Source organism: Pituophis catenifer, unplaced genomic scaffold, assembly GCF_029215685.1.
Source record: "Pituophis catenifer annectens isolate HBS135680 unplaced genomic scaffold, rPitCat1.0.hap2 SCAF_2, whole genome shotgun sequence".
NCBI lineage: Eukaryota > Metazoa > Chordata > Lepidosauria > Squamata > Colubridae > Pituophis > Pituophis catenifer.
Genome location: NW_027256882.1, coordinates 215,816,986 through 215,842,581, shown reverse-complemented (window position 1 = coordinate 215,842,581; position 25,596 = coordinate 215,816,986). Strand labels below are relative to the sequence as shown.

The 25,596-nt window shown below is 39.9% G+C and overlaps 1 protein-coding gene across 7 annotated transcripts in view; it reads right to left on the bottom strand.

Annotated features, from left to right (window-relative positions):
* Positions 1-25,596, bottom strand: part of ELAVL2 (ELAV like RNA binding protein 2) — an 84,624-nt gene that overhangs the window by 33,832 nt on the left and 25,196 nt on the right. For all 7 annotated transcript variants that reach the window (XM_070935521.1, XM_070935519.1, XM_070935524.1 and 4 more), the window contains one exon: positions 7,820-7,923. In XM_070935521.1, coding sequence (XP_070791622.1) covers positions 7,820-7,923 — 104 coding nt within the window. The remainder of the gene's footprint in view (positions 1-7,819; positions 7,924-25,596) is intronic.

Sequence of the window (25,596 nt, the reverse complement as noted above, 5' to 3'; positions counted from 1 at the left end):
GAAGAAGGAGAGGAGAGCTGGTGGGCGAGGGTAGAGCTCCCCGGAAGCCCCTGGAGTAATTCCAGGAGCTTGGAGGGTGAGAGCTCCCCACTCAGCCCACTGAAGCTCCGGATCCGTGGCGACTCCATTTAAATGGAGCTAGACGCCGGCGACTGACTCTGCTGTCAAAAAGAAGATTAATTGATTTCAAAAGCAGACAGAACGGAAGCAGGAGAACAAGCTTTTGCAAGTATGATGCTTAACTCCTGGGATACATTGTTTCTACTTGATTTTGCTGAGCTGGAGGTGGAAATGGCATCTTCGTTGTGGGTGTAAAAGTGAAAGTTAGAAATGAAAGTGCTTGTTAACAGATTTGTGCTCAGAGACTGGATTTAAACTGCTGGGATTTGAGAGCTGGGTGTAGAAAAGACTATCTTGCTTGATAAATTACAAATAAAGCTGAGAAAGCTGTTCAAGAGATTTTATGGCTGTGAAAAGAAAAATTCTTTTAAAATAATATGGCTTCCAAGCAAGGAGTTCCTGAAAGTGGTGGAGGCTCTCTAATGGCGTCAGAAATGACACAGAGAACTGATTCACAGAGCCAGGAGGATTTTTTTTAGAGACCTTACAGAATTTATAAAGGAAGCCATGAATAACCAAATTGTAATTATTAATAACCTAACAGCAATCATAGAACAAAAATTTATAGAACTGGTGGAGGATATAAAAGCAATTGAGGATGTTTTTGAAGGAAAGCACAATGACAATGTAGGAGACATTTTGACCAAAACAGAGAAGCTGGAACTGGCTGGCTCTCAAGAATCTTCAAACTTTCTTCCTGCCCTTTTGGAATTAACTGACAGAACTTTTCAAAAATATAATTTGGAGCAGAAAGAAGAAGAAACTGACCAGCCCTACGAGGTTTCGGAGGATAAAGAAGATTTGGCAGAGGCTTTCACACAATTAATTGAAATGCAGCAACTGGACTTTTCTTTGCAAACTGATCGAGTTAATTCTTCGTTCTATGAACTGACTGATTATATAAGCAAGAAGAGTCGATATGGGGGCTCTAAATCCCATTTCTTGGAAATGGTTCCAAGAAAGGGACAAGTTTTAAAGATACATCAACCCCCAGTTAAAGTTCAAAACCTCCTCAAAATAAAAGTAGGAGGGACGAAGAAAGACTGGAAAAAATACAGAAAGAAAGGAAGAATGGAAGATTAACTTTCTCTGGTCTAACTATTGATGTATTAATTATTAATTATAATGATTAAGTAAATGAATTAAGAGTTCAATTAATGATTAATTAAGGTTTAATTATTGTTGTATTAAGATTTTTAAAAATATTTGAATTTTGAGAACAAAAGTAGGAGGAAGAGTAAAATGATTAAGTAAATGAACTAAAAATATCTTACAGATGTATTAAGAGATTTTTAGGCTTTGAATGATCTATTAGTGTTTATTAATGGTTTTTAAAATTCTTAGGGCTAAAGGATTATATGCTATTTTGAGTTTAAAGGGAGGTTGATGAATAATCTGTAGAAGGGGAGTTAAGGGGTCTAGGGAGTTTTAAGTCTTGCATTAATTTAGCATATTTTAGCGTATGTTCGGTAAAATTTATACCCTGTTTTTCTTCTGGGAAGTCGGGGGAGGGGGGTGGGAAGAGGGGGTTGAAGGTTGGGTTTACAAATGTTTAAATAGATAAGTGAAAATGTTATTTGTTTGAATTTAAAAAAGATAATAAAAACTTTTTGTTCAAAAAAAAAATTTGGAAGCTTGGCAACTGACTCATATTTATGATGGCTGCAGTGCCGTGTGGTCATGTGATCACCTTGTGTGATCTTCTGACAAACAAAGTCAATGAGAAAGCCAAATTTACTTAGCAACCAAGTTACTAACTTAACAACTGCAGTGATTCACTTAACAGCTGTGGCAAGAAAGGTCATAAAATGGGGCAAATTTCACCTAACAAATGTTTCGCTTAGCAACAGAAATGTTGGTCTCAGTTGTTGTCGTAAGTGAAGGATTACCTGTAATTCCCAGGGGGAAAATGCCTTTTGATTATGTGATTTCACTGGTTGAGAAACATGTGTAAAATGTTATTTCAACAATTCTACATTGCACGCTTTCTCTGTGACTGATGATGACTTGGCCCTCCTCATGTTAGATTTCAATCTCCATTGAAAGTCGATGAGTAGAAATATTGGATGTTGAAATCCAATATAGCATATTAGTTAGTTTGTTTATTAAACTTCTATACCGCCCTTCTCCCGAAGGACTCAGGGTGGTGTACAGCCATGATTAAAACACACATAAACTCACAAAATTTAAAAACAATCTAAAACGAATATATAAAATTTGGCCCACAAAGTTAAAACATTGACAAACAGTCCCATTTAAAATTCATATTCTAAGCCAGCCCGGCCTGTTGGAACAAAATGGTCTTAAGAGCATGGCGAAAGGTATGAAGGTCGGGGATCATACGAACCTCCAGGGGCAGGTCATTCCAGAGGTCAGGTGCCCCCACAGAGAAGGCTCTCCCCCTGGGTGTCAACAGTCGGCATTGTTTGGCCGACGGCATCTTGAGGAGTCCCTCTCTGTGGGAGCGTATTGGCCAGTGGAGGCTACTGGTGGCAGAAGGTGATCTTGTACATACCCAGGTCCTAAGCCATGGAGCGCTTTAAAGGTGGTAACCAGCACCTTGAATCGCACCCGGAAGACCACCGGGAGCCAGTGCAGCTCGCACAGGAGAGGTGCTACATGGGTGCGCCGTGTCACACCCATAATTACCCGCGTGGCTGCATTCTGGACCAGTTGGAGCCTCCGGGTGCTCTTTAAGGGGAGCCCCATGTAGAGAGCATTACAGTAGTCCAGACGGGATGTGACAAGGGCGTGAGTGACTGTGCGTAAGGTGTCCTGGTCCAGAAAGGGATGCAACTGGTAAATCAGGTGAACCTGACAGAAAGCTTCCCTGGCCACAGCTGTCATATGGTCGTCTAAAGACAGCTGTGCATCCAGGAGAACACCCAAGTTGCAAGCCCTCTCTGAGGGGATCAGGATCTCACCCCCAATAGTCAGTGATGGAGCTAGCTGGCTATATTGGGATGCTGGAAACCACAGCCACTCAGTCTTGGAAGGGTTGAGTCTGAGCTTGTTTCTCCCCATCCACACGGCCTCCAGGCACCGGGACATCAGATCAAGGGCATCATTGGGGTGGTCCGGGATGGAGATGTACAGCTGAGTATCATCAGCGTACTGATTGCACTTCACCCCAAAACCATGGATATCTCACCTAGCGGCTTCACATAAATGTTGAACAGAAGGGGCGAGAGGACCGACCCTTGCGGCACCCCACAAACAAGGCGCCTCGAGGTCAACCTCTGACTCCCTGCCAACACAAACTGCGTACGGTCAGAGAGAAAGGAGGAGAACCACCACAACACGGTGCCCCCCACTCCCAACCCCTCCAATCGACGCAGCATGATACCATGGTCGATGGTATCAAAAACCGCTGAGAGGTCTAATAGGACCAGGACAGAGGAACAACCCCTGTCCCGGGCCCTCCAGAGATCATCGACCAATGCACCAATGCTGTTTCCGTGCTGTACCCTGGCCTGAAGCCCGACTGGTACGGATCTAGATAGACAGCTTCATCCAGGTACTGGGGAAGTTGTCGCGCCACCACACTCTCAACAACCTTCGCCACAAAGCGAAGGTTGGAGACTGGACGATAGTTTGCTAATACAGCTGGGTCCAAGGAAGGCTTCTTGAGGAGGGGCCTCACCACCGCTTCTTTTAGGGAGGGAGGGAAGAACCCCTCACTCAACGAAGCGTTAATAATCCCCTGGAGCCAGCCTCGTGTGACCGCCCGGGAGGCCAGCACCAACCAGGAGGGACATGGGTCCAATAAACATGTGGCAGCGCTAAGTCTACCCAGAATCCTGTCCACGTCCTCAGGAGTCACAAGGACAAACCCCTCCCAGATAACATTCTCAAGACCCACCTCCGTCACCCCATCTGAAACTACCCAATTGGAGTCTAAGCCTTCCCGAATCTGAGTGACTTTATCATGCAGGAATTGCACAAAATCCTCAGCCCTACCCTGCAAGGGGTCTTCCCTCGCTCCCAATTGAAGAAGGGAGCGGGTCACCTTAAACAGGGCTGCTGGGTGGTTCTCTGCAGATGCAATAAGAGCAGAAAAATAATTTGATTTTGCCGCTCTTATCGCCACTAAGTAGGTCTTAATATGAGACCTCACTAGTGTTTGGTCAGATTTGGAGCAGCTGGACCTCCAATCGCTCTCCAGGCGTCTTTTCCAGCACTTCATCTCCCTCAGCTCCTCGGAAAACCAGGGAGCCAATTGAGATCGGCACCGAGTCAGAGGCCACAAAGGCACGATGCGGTCCAAAGCTCCTCCTATCCCAGGCGGCCACCAGTTCTTCAGCCGAGTCGTGAGCCAGAGCCTCAGGGAATGGCCCAAGCTCTGTCGGGAACCTATCCGGATCCATCAGGCACCTGGGATGGAACCACCTGGTCGGTTCCGACTCCCTGCGGCGGAGGTTAGAGGCTCGAAAGTCTAGTCGAAGGAGTGAATGACTGACCATGACAAGGGCTTGATAACTAATTACCAGCTGTGATTCATGGGGAGCACACAAATGCCATTTATGAACATTTAAGGTATACTTTACCCATTCAAGGCATATTTTGCCTTCCCTTAATGTGTCCTTCTCGGAGGTTGTTGAGAGCGTGGTGGCACGACAACTTCCCCGGCACCTGGATGAAGCTATCTATCTAGACCCGTACCAGTCGGGCTTCAGGCAGGGGTACAGCACAGAAACGGCATTGGTCGCGTTGGTGGATGATCTCTGGAGGGCTCGGGACAGGGGTTGTTCCTCTGTCCTAGTCCTATTAGATCTCTCAGCGGCTTTTGATACCATCGACCATGGTATCATGCTGCAGCGGTTGAGGGGGTTAGGAATAGGGGGCACCGTTTTGCGGTGGTTCTCCTCCTTCCTCTCCGACCGCTCGCAGTTCGTGTTGGCAGGGGGGCAGAGGTCGACCTCGAGGCGTCTCGCATGGGGAGTGCCGCAAGGGTCGGTCCTCTCGCCCCTCCTGTTCAACATTTATGTGAAGCCGCTGGGTGAGATCATCCGTGGTTTTGGAGTGAAGTGTCATCTGTACGCTGACGATACCCAGCTGTACATCTCCACCCCAGACCACCCCAACGATGCCCTTGATGTGATGTCCCGCTGCCTGGAGGCCGTGCGGGCCTGGATGGGGAGGAACAGGCTCAGACTCAACCCCTCCAAGACCGAGTGGCTGTGGCTCCCGGCGCCCCGATATAGTCAGCAGGTGCCATCGCTGACTATTGGGGGTGAATCTTTGCCCCCCACGGAGAGGGCTCGCAATCTGGGTGTCCTCCTGGATGCACGGCTGTCTTTAGAAGAGCATATGACGGCCGTGGCCAGGGGGGCCTTTTATCAGGTTCGCCTGATTCGCCAGTTGCAGCCCTTTCTGGATCGGGACGCCCTGCGCACGGTCACTCATGCCCTTGTTACTTCCCGGTTGGACTATTGTAATGCTCTCTACATGGGGCTCCCCTTGAAGAGCACTCGGAAGCTCCAGCTGGTCCAGAATGCGGCCCGCGCGGGTGGTTATGGGCGCAACCCGTTATGCCCATGTGACACCCCTCCTGCGCGAGCTGCACTGGCTCCCGGTGGTCTTCCGGGTGCGATTCAAGGTGTTGGTTACCACCTTTAAAGCGCTCCATGGCATAGGACCCGGGTACCTCCGAGACCGTCTTCTGCCACCAATAGCCTCCCACCGACCAGTTCGTTCCCACAGAGAGGGTCTCCTCAGGGTGCCGTCAGCCAAGTTATGTCGGCTGGCGACGCCCAGGGGGAGGGCCTTCTCTGTGGGAGCCCCAGCCCTGTGGAATGAACTGCCCCCGGAAATTCGTAAGATATCTGACCTCCGGGTGTTTCGCTGCGCATTGAAGACCCTGTTGTTCCGCCAGGCCGGACTATCAATACAATAGTTTTAAATTGGGGTATTTAAATTTATTGGGGTTTTAAATTTGAGCCATTTATTTAATTATTTTAAATTTTATATCATTGTTTTGTTTGTGTTTTTAAATAGGCTGTACACCGCCCTGAGTCCTTCGGGAGAAGGGCGGTATAGAAATAAAATTATTATTATTATTATTATTAATGAGGAATAAATGGCTAGCCTCATTAAGGACATGAATTCCTGAACAATAATAATAATTTTATTTCTATACCGCCCTTCTCCCGAAGGACTCAGGGCGGTGTACAGCCTATTTAAAAACACAGACAAAACAGCAATTAAAATTTAAAATAATTAAATAAATTGGCTCAGATTTAAAACCCCAAAAAATTTAAATACCCCAATTTAAAAGTATTATGTTGATAGTCCGGCCTGGCGGAACAACAGGGTCTTCAGTGCGCAGCGAAACACCCGGAGGTCGGAGATCTTACGTATTTCCGGGGGCAGTTTGTTCCACAGGGCTGGGGCTCCCACAGAGAAGGCCCTCCCCCTGGGTGTCGCCAGCCGACATAACTTGACCGATGGCACCCGGAGGAGACTCTCTCTGTGGGAGCGAACTGGTCGAACAATGAGCATTTTACTTTGTTTTCATGAGGATTAGAGTACAGGTAGTCCTCCAATTACAGCCACAATTGAGCCCAAAATATCTGTTGTTACTGAGACATTTGTTAAATGAGTTTTGCTTTTGCTCCATTTTATGACCTTTTTGCCACAGTTAAGTGAATCATTGCAGTTGATAAGTTAGTAGCATGGCTGACAAGTCAATCTGGTTTCGCCACTGATTTTGCTTGTCAAAAGGTGATCATATGACCTAGGAACACAGAGACGGTCATTAAGTATGAACCAGTTGTCAATCATCTGAATTTTGATCAGGTAACCATGGGGATACTGCAAAGGTCTTAAGTGTGAAAAATGGTCATAAGTCACTTTTTTCAGTGTCATCATAACTTTGAATGGTCACTAAATGAACTGTTGTACGTTGAGGAGCACCTGTACTTGCATCTGATGTTTCACTGATATATCACTATTCACTCTTGCCTAAGTAAAGAATCTATTGTACCAATCAAATTCATTCAATATCTTTTTTTAAAAAAAATGTGCAAAAAGCAGTAACTCAAAAAAATCCAGATTTATTACCTCAGAAGAAGGAAAATATAGCCGGGTATGATTTCAGATACCAATGAGAGGATGATCTAACTCTCCCCATACCTTTTTCACTTAAAATCTACAGTATATCTCAAATGACAAGAAAATCAATGTATTATTTTAGGAAAGTGAAGAACAATTGTGGCTCATAGGCTAGAAGTCTCCCCAAGCACCCCATTTGTCACCTCCAAACCTCTCTCACTGCAACAAACACATTTCAATGACTATTCCAAAGACATAATCAGCTGTGCCTCCTGCAGCCCTCAGGCAAGGCAAAAAATGAATTTATTTAGAACTCTTCTGTCTATGAAAACCATGAGACAATGCACAAGGGAATTCAAAGAAGGAAAATTCAGCTGCTGGGAACATTTATCAGGGAAGTCGTTTTCTGTTTTATATTATTATCAATATTAATACAGTATCACATAACTTGATAGATACTGGGATTTTCTTTTGATATGGTTGCAAATAGATGCAAACTACCTGTGTAAGCTCCAGCAAACAAAGGCAATAATTTGTGAACAAATTATAATTAGTTCCCAAACTATATAGCTTCTGGAAATACACAGGACAGGTTACTCAAGCTATTTTATTCTAGCATTAATTTTAATCGCAAAGGTTTACATACTTTTATAGTTTTGGTTTGAAGTCTCAATCCGTTCAGAGTATTGATTGCCTTTTCAGCATCCTTAGGGTCAATGTAATTCACAAATCCATATCCCAAACTCTGTCCTGGAGATTAAGAAAAGATAAGAAAAAAAAGTTACATGAGTACATAAAGAACTCACATTCGCGTTTGAATTCTGTATTAATAAAAAACCATTTAAAGGTACTATGTGAGAAAAAACAACTTCAACAATTTGGGGAGCACGCTCAATTGAGACAGGAAAAAATGAAAACACATTTAAAAGATGTTAACTATAGTGTTATATTTAACAGTTAGTAAGTGTGTTTATGAACAAGTTAAGATATTGGTTATATTTCTATTTTTCATTCTTCCAATTCATCCAAAATCCATAATTTGCTATCCAGAATTTGCTGAAGCAGTAGCTATCAACAAACCAAGAAAAGGACTGACAAAAAAAGAACACTATTTCACCTCCTGCCTATAAGAAGATTCTGAGGGGTCTATGACAACTCACCACGGCCAACTTGCTGTGGCCAACTCACCACGGCCAACTTGCCATGGTCAACTTGCTCCAAGACAACTTGCCATGGCCAACTCGCCATGGGAGAAGAGTTACACTAATATCAAAGAAATGGTGGAATAGAATAATTAAAGAAAGGCTGCAAAAGGAGGGACCAAATGAAATGTGAATGACAAAAATTAAAATAAGTTTTTATTTATTTTAAATAATTAAATTGAATTGTTAAATTGTCCTGCAGTGAGGTGTCCCCCAGGTGAGTTGGCCATGGCAAGTTGTCTCACAGTGAATTGACCAACGTGAGTTGGTAGTGGCAAGTTGTCCCATTCCGATTCTGAGGACCAGAGACCCCTACCGCCATAGACAAACAGATCAGGAATATAGCCAGTAGAGGTAGTCCTCGACTTACAATAGTTCATTTAGTGATCGTTCAAAGTTATGACAGCACTGAAAAATGTGACTTATGACCATTTTTCACAGTTACGACCTGTATAGCATCCCCACGATCATGTGATCAAAATTGAGATGCTTAGCAGCTGGTTCATATTTATGATCAATGCTGTGTCCCAAGATCATGTGATCCCCTTTTGCAACCTTCTGACAAGCAAAATCAATGGGGAAGCCAGATTTACTTAACAACTGGGCTACTAACTAATCAATTGAAGTGATTCACTTAACAACTGTGAAAAGAAAGGTCATAAAATGGGGCAAAACCCACTTAACAATAGAAAATTTGGACTCAATTGTGGTCATAAATCAGGGACTATCTATATCTAAATTTTGTGAGTGATGAAACACAATCCATTAGAAAAGGCAGATAAAATATTTTAATAGCAAGAATCAGCAAACTTTTTCAAGTAGTGGGCAATATCACATTATTGATTTTGTTTGCTGTATGGTCATAGACCCCAAAAAATCAGGGTAAAATTAAAAAAGCTGCTTGAAAGTAACAAAGAATAACAATCACAAAGCAATCACACTTCCAAGTCAGCATGTAGAGCAAAAACTGCTACTATATAGAGATCAAATCTAACATCTTCTGCAATGGCTGAAGTTGAATCTCAATAAACTGCAGTGGCACAAAATCTCACTATTTTCACATGGATCACTTAATAGGAAAGTCATTCTTAAAATTACACAATTTCACATAATTTCATAGGGACAAAGTAACAACTTTAAAAATGATTTCATTTCAAAATGCCCAGAATTTCATGGGATAGTAGGTGAAATCATGAATATGTTCGAGTAAACTAGATTCCTCATAAAGTTTTGGTCCTTTAAAAATAAAGTAAACATTGCTAGCTCTGAGAAATTCTGCAAGTTGTGAACAAAGTCATATTTGATTCCGTGAAAAGTAAAAGTAAAGTAAAGGTAAAGGTTCCCCTTGCACATATGTGCTAGTCGTTCCCGACTCTAGGGGGCAGTGCTCATCTCTGTTTCAAAGCCAAAGAGCCAACGCTGTCCGAAGACATCTCCATGGTCATGTGGCCGGCATGATTAAATGCCAAAGGCGCACGGAACGCTGTTACCTTCCCACCAAATGTGGTCCCTATTTTTCTACTTGCATTTTTTACGTGATTTCGAACTGCTAGGTTGGCTGAAGCTGGGACAAGTAATGGGAGCTCACCCTGTTATGTGGCACTGGGGATTCGAACTGCTGAACTGCCGACCTTTCAATCGACAAGCTCAACATCTTAGCCACTAAGCCACCATCCATAAAGGAAAAGTACCATGACTGAAAACCTGCAGAAATTACTGAAACAAGGCTATTTCTGTATCATGAAGTTTGATAAAACATATGGTTTTTAGATTTGCATTCTACATTTCCAACAAATGGTGGCAGACAAGAATAATACATTTAAGTATAAATCAAAGGCAGAGTAAACTAAAGCAAGCTAAGGAAAGATTCATGAAAGAAAACTCAACAATCCTAGGTACAAACAAATTGCATTATATTTCTGCATCACCTCAGGAAGCAAAGAGCTACTCTGGGCATCTAGCATTGTCTAGCTACTTAGGCCTCTTCTACAAAGGATTCATCGACTCCTACTCTATGTTTTAGATGTTTCGTGAGGGATATATAAACCTCCCAAAAACATCTCAGAAAATATCCGAAAGCCTGCATAGAACTTAATGGGGAAAATATGGACTTTGCTAAACCAAAACCCAATGCTTGAATAAAATAGTATCTAGTAAAGTTGCTGTTTTATCCTTTTTAATAATCCCTGCAGTTTTCTAAATAACCTATGAAAACATATTCACACAGAAGAGAATGCTAACACAGAATGTTAGAGTTTTTGAAATCTTTCTGATCTGGAAACTTTCAGATGTGTGAACTCAACTTTCAATCTTCTCAATAAAGGAAAATTACAGACCACCTAGGCACAAGCAAACCATTAAATAATATTACCGTGTTTCCCCCAAAATAAGACCCTGTCTTATATATTTTTTGAACCCCAAAATAAGTGCATGGCCTTATTTTCAGGGAGGACTTATTATTTTGGGGCATGGAGCAAGATGGGGCTCCTCTTGCCATCTTACCTAGCTCTGTCTCCCTAACCCTAACCAGGAAATGGCAGGGACCAGCTGTGCATGCAGTTAAATATTTTCAGGGAGGGCTTATTTTCAGGGGAGGGCTTATTATCAGGGACTGTCTTATTTTCGGGGAAACACGGTATCAGAAACCTGTAATTTCATTACTTTATGATTCCATTTTGAATCATCTTCCCTTTCCCTTTTAAAAGATAATGCTTCAAGGATTTAACAAAACGGATTATAGTCACTGAAAGGCAACCTCATAATAAATAAGCTAATCTTTAAAGGATCAGAGGAACTCTACTTTGGAGCAATATACTACTATTCTCACTGCGGTGGAAGCTGTTTATAAGCAGACAGAATTAAGACATATGTGATTCACACCTATAATTGAAAAAAGATGGCACAATATGTAAATAAGATGCAAGAATAATGTATAGAAAGCAGAAACAAAAGCTATAATCTAAAAAATAACAAGCATATGCATTGTCTAATGATAAGTAATAACAGCAAAGATATAATATCCAAGAGAATAGTAGGTGTTGTAAGCAGAATTCAATTAAGGAAACAACAAAGCAAGAATACAATCCATAATACAAGCTCCAGGCAGACATCAAAGCATTAAAACAAGGAAGCTGTTGATACATCAAGGTATCAGTGACACTGGAGGTTCTTGAAAGAATAAAATATTGGGTCCTTGGACTCCCAGATTTCATTACTCTGATGATTAAACCTTGGAAGATCAACAAGGGGCAGATATTTTAGAAGTGAGTCATCAATTTTTGTGTGAACTGAACACATGCCATATTACTGAAACAGATCAAAATTAGAACTACGCTGACAGAAAGCTGATACATTCTCCTCAGCAGCTGGCTTGACAAGTTCCTAAAGAATCTATACAAGTAGAAAAACCTCAAATAACCATTTCAATAGCTTGCTACAAGCAAAATAGAAACAGAAATAAATTTAATAATTTATTGAACAGGATTTACATCCTCCCCCAACTCATGGTGAAGGAAGCCCCTACGCACACTTAGGTATTAGGTAAACTGGTCCTCGACTTATGACCATAATTGAGCCCAACATTACTGTTGCTAAGCGAGACAGTTGTTAAGTGAATTTTGCCCCATTTTACAATGGTCTTGCCACAGTTGTTAAGTGAATCACAGCAGTTGTTACGTTAGTAACACGGTTGTTAAGTGAATCTGGCTTCCCAATTGACTTTGCTTTTCAGAAAGTCGCAAAAGGGGATTACATGACTCAGCATTCATCATAAATGTGAGTCAGTTGTCAAGCATCTGAATTCTGATCATGTGACCATGGAGATGCTGCAACAGTTGTGTGAAAAATGGTCGTATCACTTTTTTCAGTGCCGTTGTAACTTTGCACAGTCACTAAATGAACTGTTGTAAGCCAAGAACTATTCATACATTTTACACAGGGAGGCTTATTTCCCCATATATTCAGGCTGAAAATAAAGATGCAGGACAAGTAGTATAGGATACACACACAGAGGAAGAAATAATTACAAAAAACAGCCAAAAATAATTATAGTTAAGTATGCCTCAGAAGGGACCCAAGAGACTTCTGATTCACAGATGACAATATGAGAACTGCTAACAAGCAAAACCGGGGAAATGCAGTGTGACCTTATTACAGGCCGGATGTTTGTCTAGCTCTAGACTGTTTTGCTTTTCAGCAGGGAAATATTTGAACATGTTAAAGAAAGCGTATGATAAAGTAAACAGGCTTCAGTTGCAAAATGCCTTGCATTAATATGGAGTTTCTGGATGCAAGAAGAACGTTTGTGAGAATACCTATTATGTTTAGCCAATGGTTTGATTCTGAGCAGGGAATTAAACAAAAATCTAGGATAATCTCCTCGGTTCTTCATTGCATTTTTGATTACACAGAATGAGGATCATATTGCAAACAAATATACAAAGGAAGAATGACTGGGTTGAAAGGAAGGGGAAGATGGAGACAATCGTAAATGGATGAAAATGATGGATTTTCAAAAATATGCCTGTGAATTGTTTAAAGAACAAAGCCAATAGATGAAGCAAGGTACGGATGTGGTAAAAATAATGGTGGGCTCCAAAAACATACAAAAACATCTTCTTGTATCTTTCTGATTTGGTAACCATGTAAGTCTAACAAATAGGCACTGAGAAATACACTAAAAGGTATACATTTGATTTAGCTGCACTTTCGTCTCTCCCATCCTCTGTCTCATGCTTTTAATTCGGCTATTATTTTTTACACTTTTTGTGTGCTTTACATGATATTGCTTACTCTGAAAAGGAGCAGAGTGATGGCTATGTACCATATTTTTCAGAGTATAAGATGTACCGGAGTATAAGACACAGCTTAGTTTTTGTGGAGGAAAATAGGAAAAAAAAAAAATCTGTCTACCAGGTATTCATCTGGCTAGCATCCTTAGTCTGGTCAGCTTCAGCACATTCGTTTGTTGGTTTTTATCCCCTGCTTGGGGATAAAAAACAGCTTCTAAAGCACAACTGATCTTTGGAGAGAGAAGCAATGAGAAAAGCAGGCAAACCACGGAGATTGCTTCACTCCCTAGTGCCTCGTTAGGGCTGAAAAAAAACCTTCACAGCTGAGAGTCGGAGGGAGCAGGCAAAGCGTTTCACTGCTAGCACCTGTTAAGACTGGAAAAAAAAGCTTCACAGTTGAGAGCAGGCAAAGCAGGGAAGCTGAGATCGCTTCACTTGCTAGTGCCTCATTAGGGCTGAAAAAAAGCTTCAAAAAAGCTACATTTGGAGTATAAGACGCAGCCAAATTTTCAGCCTCTTTTAGGAGGGAAAAAAGTGCGTCTTATACTCCAAAAAATACGGTAAGTACGTCTAATCATTAAAAAAAAAAAATACAGAGGTATACAGATTTAAAAATCAGAAGAACATTAAAAATAATCCAAAGTAGAAAGGAAAATACAAATATCTAATAGATTAATCTAAGATTAAAGCCTAGAACTGGTAAACCCAAGCACACTTTATAAAGAAAGACATTTCACTGTTCTGTTAGCATTCCTGAATTGGTCCTGTTCTTTTTCCCAAATAACACTGTCTCAAAGCACAGTAGAATAAGCCCTCAGTTGACCATGGTAAAGGATGGATTTGTTCATGAAACACAAAATGTTATGGGGAAGCCAGTTCTCCTGTTTTTCTGTATGTAACTGGAAAACTACTCCAGAGTTGGTGCACTGCTTACTCTGAGCAATATGAATGAGGCAAAGTATAAGGCTACTAAATGAAACAGATAACAGAAGTATGGGAACCTGAAGGAAAATGATTGCTTCATCTTGTCTAGACTAGATGGTCAGGCCCTTCCATAAAATGTTTTATTTAGATCAAAATAACCTGAATAGTAACATAGCTATTAGAAAACCAAGGTGGACCTGTGATGACCCTTTGGAAATGAAGACAACTTTCCAAGAGTTGACACAAAATATTTGCAAGTCTTTAGAAGATTGAAACATTAGTTACGTATCGCCCGCCAATATGCAATCTGAGCATGAAATGCCTTCCTTTAGTTAAGGTTTCAAAACATTAAAAAGGGCATCTAGCAACCATTTTGTCATCTTATGTCAATTGGAACAAATAAAATAGTAATGTTGCACAAATGCAGTTTCATCTACTCCTGACAACCTCAGTAAAATCTACCATCTCTATAAAGATAGTACATACAAGAGCTTCCAAGACCACCCTTATTATCTGCTCAGAAATATCCTAGTTGTTTTTCATCAAATACATAATTTTCTTGATCTCAATCTAACTGCTTGTATTATATTTTGGGCCTGCAAGATGCAGTGTTTATTCTATGATTGAATCTCATGATTCATCAAGATAATCTCTATCTTTCCTAATAAAACAACGTATTAAAATAGATTTGTCTATTTCACGTTGACCAACGAATACTGTCTGGGAAGGAGATTAGCACCTCCGTTGATTAAGCTTCTCTAGATACTGTCGCTTAAGTACAGCATCACTGATGAAAAATTTAAACTCCCCTTAATTTAAATTTAAACCATCTTACCCAATATGTTTAGATCTTATTATTTCTATTACATCATTCTATTTCTATCTTACCTATTAATAAGAGATTTCTAATGTGTTTTTCCTTTTTCCTGCAAGATGCATTTTATCATAGTCTTGACTTTGCGATAACTCATTTAGTTTGTGTATTCTTTGCTTACATAAATTATTCAGCAAGGTGGTTCTCATATCAATTAAACAAAATATGATAGACAATAAAAATAAATGTTAAAATATGGGTATTATACAAAGTGGAATCTATTCTTAGAGAATTATAGTAATGAGATTTACTCCTAAAAGCTATAGCTGTGATAAAGTGATATGTTATAATGGAAGCTCAGAGTCCATTATGCCTACTAGCTAAAAATTGTGACATGACATAGCTACTACATTTCAGAAGGTTTAGTAATTTTGAAGTGACAGTACAAAGATCAGCTTACAGTGCAACTGTAATAAGTACTGCTGCTACAGATCAAAGCAATCTCTTAATCATGGTTTTTTTTAAAAAAAAATTATAGATGCCCATCTCACAAAACATATGAATTTGGGTTGTCTGCTACAAAGTTAAAAACCAATAGTTAGCAAATTATAAGAGGTGAGTAGGCAGAGCTGGGGATAGAGTTAAGTGTGTCATCAGTTTAGAGTTGTTACGTTCACACAAATGACCTTAATCCAGCCCCTCTTAAATTCTGTTGACCCTTATTTGGCACCAATTTAATCCTGGATTTTAGTTGATTAGATTCTTGTGTATAGGCTTTAGCAATAAATCTTTTGAACAGCAATTTACTATGGTCCTGATCCTTCGTGCCTGACACAAACACCAATTATTATAATTATTATAAAAACAATAAAACACAGGTAAATGATAATAGGCAAAGGGATGTTAATAATACCGTTTCCCTGAAAATAAGACATCCCCTGATAATAAGCCCAATCGGATTTCTGAGTGCATGCGCTAAAATAAGCCTCCCCCTGAAAATAAGCCCTCCCCAAAAATATTTAAACGCAGAGCTGGAAATCAGGTAAGATGGCAAGAGGAGCCCCATCTTGCTCTACATACCCCAAAATAATAAGACCTCCCTAAAAATAAGGCCAAGCGCTTATTTCGGGGTTCAAAAAATATAAGAGTGTTATTTTCGGGGAAACATGGTATTGGAACCATATTTTTGAACAGCGTTCTAATGTTTAGGAAATTCCACAGAACTATTTACACTGTCCAACCCAGTGAAAAGTTATCTAAATCAGGGTTCCCCCACCCCCAGGCCAGTGGCCCATTGGGAACTGGACCATGCAAGCAGTGAGGGAGTGTGCAAAGCTTCATTTACACATGCACAGAATTAGGTTGAGCACATGAACCTACCACCTTCACCCCCCCCCCGGTCTGTGCAGTCAAAAAGGTTGGGGGACCGCTGGTCTAGATAAGATGGAGGCATTAAGAGAAAAACTGAATTAATGTCATTAACAGTTCCTTGTTCAGCATAGCAGCAGACCGTACAGCTATTCCTACAAGCTAAACTCAAATTTAAAAATTCATAAGGTCATACTGAAGTTACTGTTATGATGTAGTTCAAATATTCCTGAAGGGGCTTTACAAAATTGCTAAGGCCTAAAAATCAACCTTGGCAATGACAGGCAAATGCCATTAGTAAAAACCAATTTTTATAATGTCAGATTAGTTTACAAAAGAGTATAACAACCCAGGAAGGAAAAAAAAAAGATTTATTCAGTTAATTAAAAAAAGTGCAGGATATGTAATCTACAAGGCACTAAGTATTACAAGAAAGACCCCAAATCCAGATTTCGCTACCCAAAAAACAAAGGAAGTGAAAGCAACTGAGTAGAGGATATTTCCACAAGGGATCAGATAATTCTATAGCAGTTTCATACTGAGGACATTTAGTTTCTATTTTGCAAGACAAAAATGGAATAAGGATTTCCTGAAGAGACAAAAATCAGATGTCTCAAATTAGATCTGAATTACCTATGAAAATGCAAAACCTTGTTTCTTCAGTTTTACATTTCAAGGACAGAAGGATAATTCAGCACCTCTGCTCACCACTTCTAGACTTTCACTTTTTTAAGAAAAAACCTGTACATGCACAAGTTATCTGACATATGTTCATTTGTGAATATGTGCGCCACATTATATACAACCTCATGCCAATTATTTCAGAGTAATAATTATAAAAATATCAAACTTTGACAACTAAAAGATAGGGACATCACTAGGAATGTCAGCTGTCATGAGTCAAACATGATTGCTGTACACCAGAATTTGAACACAATATAAAAGTTCAGACATGGCTAAAGTCACCATTGGCAAACTATTTGAACTTTAATGCTGAATTGTCACCTTCATAAACAAGACTTTGAAATTGAACTACTGAATCCAACAAAGTTATGTACATCTTAGAACACCTCTTAGTATTGTGTTAATGTCTAAGGCAATGAATTTTTACTCTAAGGCAGGGTAGATTTGATTTAAATCGATTTAAATCACAATTTAAATCATGATTTAAATCACTAGTAAAAAGGCTTGATTTAAAACAACTCGATTTAAATCATAATTTTTAAAGAGCAACTGTCATCCCTGTCCCGCAGCAGCTCTTCCTCTGACCTGCTGTTGACTCACCGACATTCCCAATATTGAAGAATATACAGCCTCATGCTACATAACTAAGCTCCATTTCATGCTGAATAAACTAAATTATTAATGTATCTTAAATAGAAAACTATCTTTAGATAGATTTTTACTCCAAAAGCATTTTATTAAAATAAATTCAATAAAAATTTAAAAAAATCTGATTTAAATAAAAAAAATCTGATTTTTTAATTTATTTTTTAAAAAAATCATAGATTCTTATCCACCCTGTTTAAGGGTAAGCAGAAAACAATCTGGATACGACCCACAGATGCACAGAATCAAGGCGTTAAAAATCTACAAGCAAGAAGTAAGTTAGTAGAATGATCCAACTATCTTCCTGCTTCCATGCTTCTTCTATGAATAAATGACATTCCCAAAGGAAATACAAATTAAGAAAATAACAGTGTAAATGTAGTGAGGTCAAGGAAAAACTGATGTCGCCACCAGTCATGTTTCTCAAATGTCCAATGGTCAATTCTGTCTTGAGTCCTTCATGTAATCTTCCTATGCTTCTTCTAAGCTTAGAAAGCAAAACCTTTTCCTAATAAAAACATAAAAACCAAGCTAATCATACTCCTCTTTTCGATTTAAATTAAAAAGCATTCAAGTTTCTGACTTTAGTACATCCAACATGAAAAGTTATAGTCAGAAACCAAAATAACATTAAGAGTCTAACTGGTTTTTAAAGAAAGGCTGAAAGCAAATCTTCTTCTTTATTAATATCTTTAAGGATGGATGTTTAAATTTTTTTTTAAAACAAAACTGCATTTCTTAGAATTTTTTAAATATTCTAGCCACTGAACTATCCATACTTACATTAACAACTTTTAGAAAATCCACTCAGAAAATTATAATGCAATACTATGATATGGTAAAAATCAATGAAGCTATTATTAATCTATTACTTAAGTTATTATATGGTGTTTGAACAAAGGAATGATCCTGTCTTCCAAAATGAACAGTTATTCACTGAAATAAAGTTTTTCATTATACAATCATCATGCCTTGTTCATGAAATGTCAGATGTGATGAGTCAGGATAACATGTTAAGTTCCAGTTAAGCTGCTTTATTGCTCATGCCTATACAAGAAAATCTAGTCAACTCAGCACTAAATTGGTGCTGGATAAAGGAATTCAAGAGGAGTTGGACTTAGACCGTTTGTGGAAGCGTAACAGACTGATTCCTCTCTTGACTCTACCTCTACTTTCTGCGACTCCTTCTTCTACATGAAATTATATTTGGAAAGGAGAGGTTAAGTGGCTGCACTTTATTTTCTACTAATAACCTTCTGATGTTTTGCCACTATTGATCATCTTTGTGTTACTACTTATAGGAAAAAGTCAAGAAAAAATATGCAGAGTTGGAGCTGTATTTTCATTAGTAACTTTACTAGCTATCTAAGCCTCCTTATATTTAAGAGTAGCGTGTGTATGTCAATGGGTGGCCAGTGCAAAATTAAATCTGATATAATTTAAAAGTGAGCCAACTTGCATTAAATACAGTCCATATCAATGTTTCCCATGTATAATTTCCCTTTTTTATCCCATTAAAAACTACAACTCATTAGCCAACGTTCTGGCTTAACCCCGAGAACACAAGTTGTGCATGATATGCATGAGAGTCTAGTCCAAGGGTGTCAAACTCGATTTCATTGAGGACTGCAGCAGCATTGGGTTTGACCTCAGGAGGCCCGGGTGGGTGTGGCCAGGGTGGTCATGGCCAGCTTGAAGTCACTCCTGTCGGGGTCGCCTGTGGCGGCCCGAGCACTCTGCCAGAGAAAACGGGTTCCCGAGCTCCGTTTTTGGCTGCCACGGCTTCCTGCAGCCCTCTACCAGTGAAAACAGAGCTCGGGAGGGCCGCACTGGCAGAAGCACTGTAGGCCGGTCCTTTGCCGTTTCTTTTGAGTTTGACACCCCTGGTCTAGTCAATGATTGTTTCAATAGCAATACCACTTTTTAAAAATATGGTTTGGATTCTAAGCCCATTTCAAGGAAATATGGTACCAGCCCTATGGAAGGCTGTTAAGACCTTTCTCACCAGGCCTTATATTAAACCCCAATATAAGTGTGTCTGGTTTATAAGCTTGTTATACGGTGCCTTAGGGTTTCCGTCCTCTTTCTGGAATATATTAGCATTGGTTATTGGGTTCTTTTATGTTGCTGTTTGCAAATGGGTTCTTCACTGTGTAGAATTAACTATTTAAGACAGGTAGCCACATAAATGTTTGACATTAATGAACTGATGTATTTGAAGTAGCAAATAGCCAAGAACATCTTTATCTCTCTTTGACTATAGGTAAGATATTTACTAAATTTGAGAGAAATGTAGAAAAAAATGTACAGATTTGATAAAGTAACAACAATTGTTATAAACTATTTTTACCACTATAAAGAGCATGGAATACTAATTTACAACTTAACAGTTGGTGAGGGAAATAGGACTATGCCTTTAAATCTGTTACTATTCTGGTGACTTGGGATGAACATGAAGCTATTTAAGGAAAGTTGATATTTAAGTGTTCTCTGTTCTTGCTGGAACACTTATACCTGGGAATTGTTTGGGATGCTATTTTAAATATTTCAAAAGAAAAATATATGTTTACTGAAGTTATCATCAAGTGACAAAAAGCTTGGTATTAAGATATGAAGGATTTTAAGGGTCACCCTGCATTTCTTTTTTAAACAGCTTCCTCTCTGCCTTCCTATAATTAAAATCACTTAATCTGTCATTCAATATTCACTTAAGAGAAAAGAAAAGTCCGCAGATAAGTATAGAAAAACTATTGGCAGTATTACAGCATTTCCTTCCATCTTGTGCTACTATAGCTTTTTATTTTTATTTTTAACCTTGGTTCAAATGTTTCCAGTTAGTAATGAAAAATTTAAGACACACCAACACTGTAGCAGACAATGAGAGACTAATAATATACTATAGATATTATTCTGTAGTTCAGCAGTTCTTAAAATATGCTCTAGGGACCATTGAGAACCCCAAGATCATTTCAGGGCCTCCATGAAGTCAATTTTTAAAAAGATTTGCTGTTTTAATTTCTATTACGTATCGAGACTAAAATGTTTGAGAACTATTGCTTTTGATCAGTGGTTCTCAACCTTTCCTTCACTACAGACTCTCTTTTACATAACTTTTGTGGCCACGGACTCCCAAGACTTAAGATTCAAATCATAACACATTGCTCTGAGACAGTGATGGCTAACCTTTTTGCCATCGCGTGCCAAAAGCGGGGGGAGCGCAGGGGGTTGTGCGTGCGCGTGCTCACACCTATAACTCAATGTGCCCCATCCCCCTCGAACTCCCCCCGCTTTTGGCACACGATGGCACGGTGGGCCTGGTAGGCCCATTTTTCTCCCTCCCCAGGTTCCAGAGCCTTTCTAGGAGCCTGAGGAGGGCGAAAACAGCCTTCCCCACACCCTGAAGGCCCTCCGGAGGCCAGAAACAGCCTGTTTCCCGACTTCCAGTGGGCCCAGAAGGCCTGAAAATCAGCTGGCCAGTGCGCGTATGCGCGGAGGACCTGAGCTCACGTGCCCACCAATATGGCTCTGCGTGCCACCTGTGGCACACGTGCCATAGGTTCGCCATCACGGCTCTAAGATGCTAACCAAGAGCCTTGGTAGTACAGTGGTCTAAAGCACCCTGTTATTAAGACCAGCTGCCTGCAATTACTGCAGGTTCGAATCTCGCCAGGCTCAAGGTTGACTCAGCCTTCCATCCTTTCTAAGGTAGGTAAATTGAGGACCCAGTTGTGGGGGCAATAAGCTGACTTTGTATAAATATACAAAAGGATGAAGGCTATTGCTTAGCACATTGTAAGCCACCCCGAGTCTCCGGAGAAGGGCGGCATATAAATCAAATTTAAATTAAAAAAAAACATGCGAACACACAAAGTTATCTTGAACTGATTTACGATCTACCAAGGCTAGTTACTCTATTAGAGAAGTGATCATCCAAGGTTGGTTCAAGTTCTGTTATCCCAATCCTTTTTTAACTGAAACGACATAGACCTAGAATATGTGTGATTGTAATTGTTCTGTCATTGTGCTTTATTTTCCCACCCCAAAAGCAGAAGGAACTAGATGTATTATAAAAATCCAAATTCTTATGCTGAAGGCATAAGGTACTTCATGAAAAATAGGAGATTATTCTGCCTTATTTATCCCTAGCTGCCATACAAGGGGTTAATGAGTCCAATGAAGGAAGCACAGAAATTAGTATGCATTAGAACAATGTAGGAGAACGGTCATGATTTTTGATTCTTGGACTTTGCAACTTATGGCAAAAGATTTGCTTGGTAAATCTTTGGGGAAGATCAATCACTGCCATCCTTCAACCAGAGAATGTAAGATGGCCATCATTTTCAGAGGATTAACCCCTAAGCAGAATCTTTTGAAGGAAAGGGACAATTCTGTACATTACATTATGTCATTTGTCTATCAATCTAGGATAGACTACTCTAATTAAGGGCTGATCTCCCAACTCTTTTAAAACAAGAGTTGGAAGGCTATAGTCAACTGAAAGGGTTATCATACATTGAAAGACTATATTCAGACAACACTTATGTAACTCAGGGGTGTCAAACTCAATTTCATTGAGGGGTGCATCAGGGTTGTGTTTGACTTCAGCAGGCCGGGGTGGGCATGGCCAGCTTGACATCACTCGTCGGGGGGTGCCTGTGGTGGCCTGTGTGCTCTGCCAGCGAAAACGGGCTCCAGATCTCCGTTTTTGGCTGGGACGGCCTCCTGCAACCCTCTGCCAGCAAAAACGGAGCTTGTGAGGGCCGTGTGCAGCCCTCGCGAACTCTGTTTTTGCTGGCAGAGGTACCATAGGCCAGTGTTGCTGTTTCCAGGGCAGCTCTGAGGGCCAGACATAAGCACCCCATGGGCCAGTTATGGCCCACAAGCCTTGAGTTTGACACCCCTGATGTAGCCCATTAAGCAGAACATCAAGCTCCACTGATAATTTCTCTAGAAAAAAAATGCCTAAAACAGACTCTTTCATAAAATGGAATGAAAACCAATAGGGGAGAAATGCAAAATAAGCTTTGGAGAATTCAGCAACAACATCCTTCAACTATTCTAACCGAAGAAAAGCTGAGCCATCAAAGCTGACTTGAATCTCTCAAAAGTCCTGTTCCAGTAACCTCATCACTAAGAAGCCCGACCTTGCCAGTTGTTGTTCTCTTCATTGAAATTCCTGATTTTTCATGCCAGTTCCGATTTCTTCAAACAGCCTCATACAGATAACAAAATGACTGGACAGCATTCTGCAGTTATAATGTATGAGATTAATAGAAGCAAAGATTTTTCCAGAAGGGAAAAATACTATAGAACAAGTTAAAATAAGGCACAATCGTGATATAAATTTTTAAGAATTTGAAGAAGGAAGAGAATGAAGTGAAGTGAAGCAAATTTTTACTGGTATAAAGGGGTTTCAATCCCAAAGACAGCAAGAAAAACAGGGATAATTTAGGATCATAGGGCTGGAAGGGATATCAGAGGTCTTCTACTCCACACACACATACCCCCACCCAAGGCAGGCATCTTTATTTAATAAATGTTTAATTCATTTTTTTAAATTTTAATTTATTTAATAAATGTTCATTGGACAAACATTTCTCACTCAAAATACCTAAGCTGCACATCAGCAAGACTGCTCTTTTAAAATCCAGGTTGCTCTCGTAGCTTTAGCCTTCTAGAAATTTTGGGAAAACAGACTTATTTTGAAATGAATGACAAGGTCCTCATGTATGCCTATTACGTTTAGCCTCTATTGTACTTTAAAAATGTGAATGCTTTAATTCTGAGTGCCTTGCCTTGCTCTTAATTACCACAATCCACTGAGAGCCCTCTTTTGATTGCGGCAGGCACAAATGTGATAAACAAGTAAGAGCAGTTACAGTCTCCAAGACAGAGGCAACCAATTGGTAGGAAAATAAGAATTTACTTCCCTGGGGAATGCTCAAGGTGGTCTATTTCCCTGTTAAATGGAAGGTCATACAACTACTGACAGCTCTTCACAACCCACCTGATCTATTGTACAATACTATCCTGACTGAAAGTGACGCGGTGGCTCAGTGGTTAAAACGCTGAGCTTGTCGATCGAAAGGTTGGCAGTTCAGCAGTTCGAATCCCTAGTGCCGCGTAATAGGGTCAGCTCCCGTTACTTGTCCCAGCTTCTGCCAACCGAGCAGTTCGAAAGCACGTAAAAAATGCAAGTAGAAAAATAGGGACCACCTTTGGTGGGAAGGTAACAGCGTTCCGTGCGCTTTTGGCATTTAGTCATGCTGGCCACATGACCACAGAGATGTCTTTGGACTAGCGCTGGCTCTTCGGCTTTGAAATGGAGATGAGCACCACCATCTAGAGTCGGAAACAACTAGACATATGTGCGAGGGGAACCTTTGCCTTTATCTTTATCCTGACTGAATTAAGAAAAGACTGGCCTTTAGTAAATTCCAGATTTCCAAGTCCAGATTAGAACATAATATATCTAATTTCTACAGGATTGCACAAGCAGTGGTAACTTCACTTCTTAGCCTATTCTGCTGTATTCCAATTGAAAAAAGCTAACTAGTTAGCTGACCCTTCTCTTTTCCATGTTAATTCCAAATATAATTCAATTTTAAGACCTTCCAGAGAATCATGTCGAAAATCTCATGAAGCAAAGAAAGACCATGCTACCACATTTTGTTTTTAATTTGGTCCTGCTTATCTCTGCACTTTGAAAACATTTTATGAACATAATAGATATATTTGAGAGAAGCGGTACCTTAGTGGAGTAAGGCCTATGCAATTAAGAGACCAAAGTCAAATCAGATCATTACTTTCCCTAGCAATCCAAGGAGTTACTGTAATGTGTCCGTAATGAGCTAGTTACATTTCAAGATAGGCTATGACTTTGCCCATTAAGTCACTGCTACATCTTTAATAAAAGCAAAGTCAGGAAACGAATCTACTCTTACATCTAGCACTATTCATGCTATTCTCGTAAGTTTTACATTAGCCTGTACCTACTGAATCCCAGTGGATTCTCAATGGAACTCAATCCCAGTGGATTCTCCAATGGAACTCAATGAAACTCCAGTAACAAATACGAAATGTTAAGTGTTATTTGGACTTTCATCCATTTACATCTATTAGGATTATTCAATGGGATTTCGAGGGAGAAGAAAAGGCACATTCAAGGGAGTCATCCTTAATTATACTAAAAGAACAAAAGTTGGTCCTGTTAACAAAAACCTCCACTGAATAAAACAGCTTCAATAAAGGAAAAGATAAAAGGCATATAGGACATCATATCATAGCACAAGGGTGTCAAACTTGCATTGTCACGGCGACGTCATGTGACATATGGAGACTTTTTCCCCCTTCGCTAAACCAGATGGGGGCGTGGCTAGCATGTGATGCATCCAGCCCGCGGGCCGTAAGTTTGACACCCCTGACATAGCATCTTTGAGATTCTGCCATTATATTGCCCAATGCTTATGAGTATTTTGGTAAATGCCCGTGTTTACATCAATATAATATAGGTGTTTTGCATCAGAAAAAGCTATAATATGAATTTTTGGGTTTTATTGGTTTTGTTTTGGGGATGTGTGTATGTACACATTTATATTCCCTGATCTCTTCCAATTTGAAATACACAGCTGTGATTGGAACTATTTAACAGATGTTAAATTTTGAAGAAACTGGTTAATAACCAAAAAATAATAATCCTGTTTTTTAACAGAACCAACTTAATACTTTGTTCATCTTGTTGAAACACTTGAAATCTATGACAGTCTTGATAACATTTTTTATTTCAGATCATCATTAAAAATGGAAAAGAACAGGGAGTCAAAATTGGAAGGTGCTTTGAATAGCTTTCTTTACAAAGTACTCTAATAAAATCTTATTTTTCTGAAATTGAAAATGTCAAAACTAGTGAAGTTTATAATTTTGAGTTTTAAGTCTGACCTATTAACTCAAAGCCAATTTTATGTGGCACATAATTAAAAACCAGAACAAAGCCTGA